This window comes from Vigna angularis, chromosome 5 (assembly GCF_016808095.1).
Source record: "Vigna angularis cultivar LongXiaoDou No.4 chromosome 5, ASM1680809v1, whole genome shotgun sequence".
In the NCBI taxonomy this organism is placed as follows: domain Eukaryota; kingdom Viridiplantae; phylum Streptophyta; class Magnoliopsida; order Fabales; family Fabaceae; genus Vigna; species Vigna angularis.
In genome coordinates this window covers 12,676,478-12,679,027 of record NC_068974.1, presented here as the reverse complement: position 1 = coordinate 12,679,027, position 2,550 = coordinate 12,676,478, and the positions used below count along the sequence as shown (strand labels likewise).

Here is a 2,550-nt window from a genome sequence, read left to right as displayed (position 1 = left end):
ATTGGATTCTTCATCTTCTTCCATGGCCATTTTATCTTGTGAGGAATGAACTTTTGGTGAAATGTTTCATCAAGTTAAAGACACTTGGGGGCAATGTTGTTCGCTTCAAGGGAGACCCAAGATTAGGGACTATTAATGAAAGTTTCCCTTAGCCAATGGATCGCAGAAAGGGTTAAGACAATCAAGTTGTAATTCACATTAATTTCCCCTACCCAATTTGTGAGAAGAAATTTCAAAATGATGAGCAGTGGATAGAAGCAGCAATGACAAAACTAGAGAAGGAACGTTGCCATTCAGCTAAAAGGGGACATAAAAGATTGATGAGTCAGATGAAGAAAGAATATGTCGTTGAATAAGGACAAGTTAAAAGAATTGGGAGAGAAGTCTCTCATAGCTAGCTTCCCTTGCCAATGGAGCTATTGAAAACATCCTTGAGTTCTTAGCTGATGTTGAGTCTGCATTGCCAATCCTTAACACGCCTAGGGGGATTGAAACATTCCTCAATTGCTGCGAGAAACTGATCAGACAAATGAAAAATGTGATGACTAAAATGGTTGACCAAGAATTCCTATGTCTCGCATTTTGGGGATTTCTGAATGATGAACCACCTTATTGACTCTGTTTCGTGTTAATTTCCAAAATTATACCGGGGCAAATATTTTCACAGCTTTATAGTTTCTGACTAGAGAATTTGAACTATGTTTTCTTTTCTATTCTTTTCTTTTTTATTTTTATTTTTCTTTTTTCTTAATTTGTTTCAAAAAAAATACAGCTAAGCATCTAAGACACCCTAAAGGACACGAACCAGTGGCAAAATCATGGAGAACCAAGTAGAAGTTCAAGAGGGAATGAAAGCCGATATCCGACAGCTGAAGGAACAAATGAGACAGGTCCTAAAGACCCTGGAAGCCTTACAAAGTCCTGGATGTTTATGCACACAACGATCACAACAAGGAGTTCCAGAAGCACAAACTTTCCCTTCCTATGGTCTTCCCCCGAATTATACTCCACCCTCAGGAGTGGACTCGAGACATCTTGACACTCAAAAGGCCGAAGGTAATGCAGCTGAAGTAGAAGACGAGCCTGGGGCAACCACTTTCATAATTCCTAGGCAGACGATCCAACCAGGTATTGAGAGCATGATAATGAAAAAACAACCTGAGACGAAGTCTCCATCTTGTGTCATTACACCAGCAGATTTTAAGGACGATAAGAGCATATTAGAAGTCCTCGAAAAGAGGTTGAGAGCCAGAGAGGGTGAAGGAAGTTTTGAATCTGGAGATGCTAAAAAACTATGTTTAGTTCCCGATGTGGTGGTACCTCCAAAGTTCAAGTTGCCAGAGTTTGAGCAATATCAGGGAAATACTTGCCCGAGGTGCCATATAACCATGTACTGCAGGAAAATGGCAGCTTATGCCCGCAATGAAAAACTTTTGATTCATTTCTTCCAAGAAAGTTTAACTGACGAGGCTCTAACTTGGTACATGCACTCAGATACTACTCACATCTACTCATGGAAGCATCTGGTTGAGACATTCCTAAGGCAGTATGGATATAAAGATTTGACACCTGATAGAGCACAACTGCAGAACATGGTGAAGAAAGAATCTGAATCATTCAGAGAATATGCCCAAAGGTGGAGAGAGATAGTTGCTCAAGTAGAACCGCGTCTGAGCGACAAGGAGATGACTACCACGTTTTTGAGTACTCTGCAACCATCATTTTATGAGCACATGTTAAGCATCTCAGTCTCCTCAAGTTTTACTGACATAGTAGTAATTGGAGAGAGGGTTGAGAGTGGCATAAGAAATGGAAAATTTGCACTAGGCCTAGAGCTAGTAGTAAGTTTAAATGAGTATGATCCTAGACGTGAGAAAGGCAAAGAACGAAGAGCTAATTCACATTTTATTGCCTGTCCTCAAATGTCGCATTCCTATGGGTCTAGTCGAGCCACTGAACGAAGAAATTATAATCATGGTGAGAAGGTCGCCAACTTCACTCCTATCCCCATGACCTATACAGAGCTACTACCAGATCTTCTCTGCAGAAACCTCATAAAGATTTGTCCAACCAGGCCTATACGACCTCCGTATCCAAGGAGATATGACGTAAATGCCAGATGTGATTATCATGGAGGGGCGTGTGGACATTCAATAGAGGCATGCAAGGCTCTGAAACGTAAAGTGCAATCTTTGATCGATTCAGGATGTTTAAAGTTTGAAGAAATGCAATCCAGCACTGTGGCAAGGCGTGAGTTCACCTCTACAAATGCCATGGACGAGTGAAGAGGACTCTCGGATTATTTAGGAAATCATAAGTTATTGTAAAAGTTGGAACTGATGTTGTTTTGCTCGAGCTTTAATTTGTCTTCCTATGAGGTTTATGCTCATTGATGTCACGCTTTCATCCATGAACTTTTAATGTAAATTTCATTACTTGGTATCTCCAAGGTTTACTAGAAATCATGTCCTAATAGGGTGTCGTGGAGAAAATAAAAAAAAAAAACAAAATTGAGGAAAATCTTGTGTCACTTGTCTTTATTGCGAATTG

At 40.2% G+C, this 2,550-nt stretch overlaps 1 protein-coding gene across 1 annotated transcript; it reads left to right on the top strand.

The window, feature by feature from the left end:
- Positions 1 to 818: 818 nt before the first annotated feature.
- LOC128196634 (uncharacterized) lies at positions 819 to 2,285 on the top strand. Its single transcript, XM_052878126.1, has one exon. The coding sequence runs from the start codon at positions 819 to 821 to the stop codon at positions 2,283 to 2,285; it is 1,467 nt and encodes a 488-aa protein (XP_052734086.1).
- Positions 2,286 to 2,550: the final 265 nt, after the last annotated feature.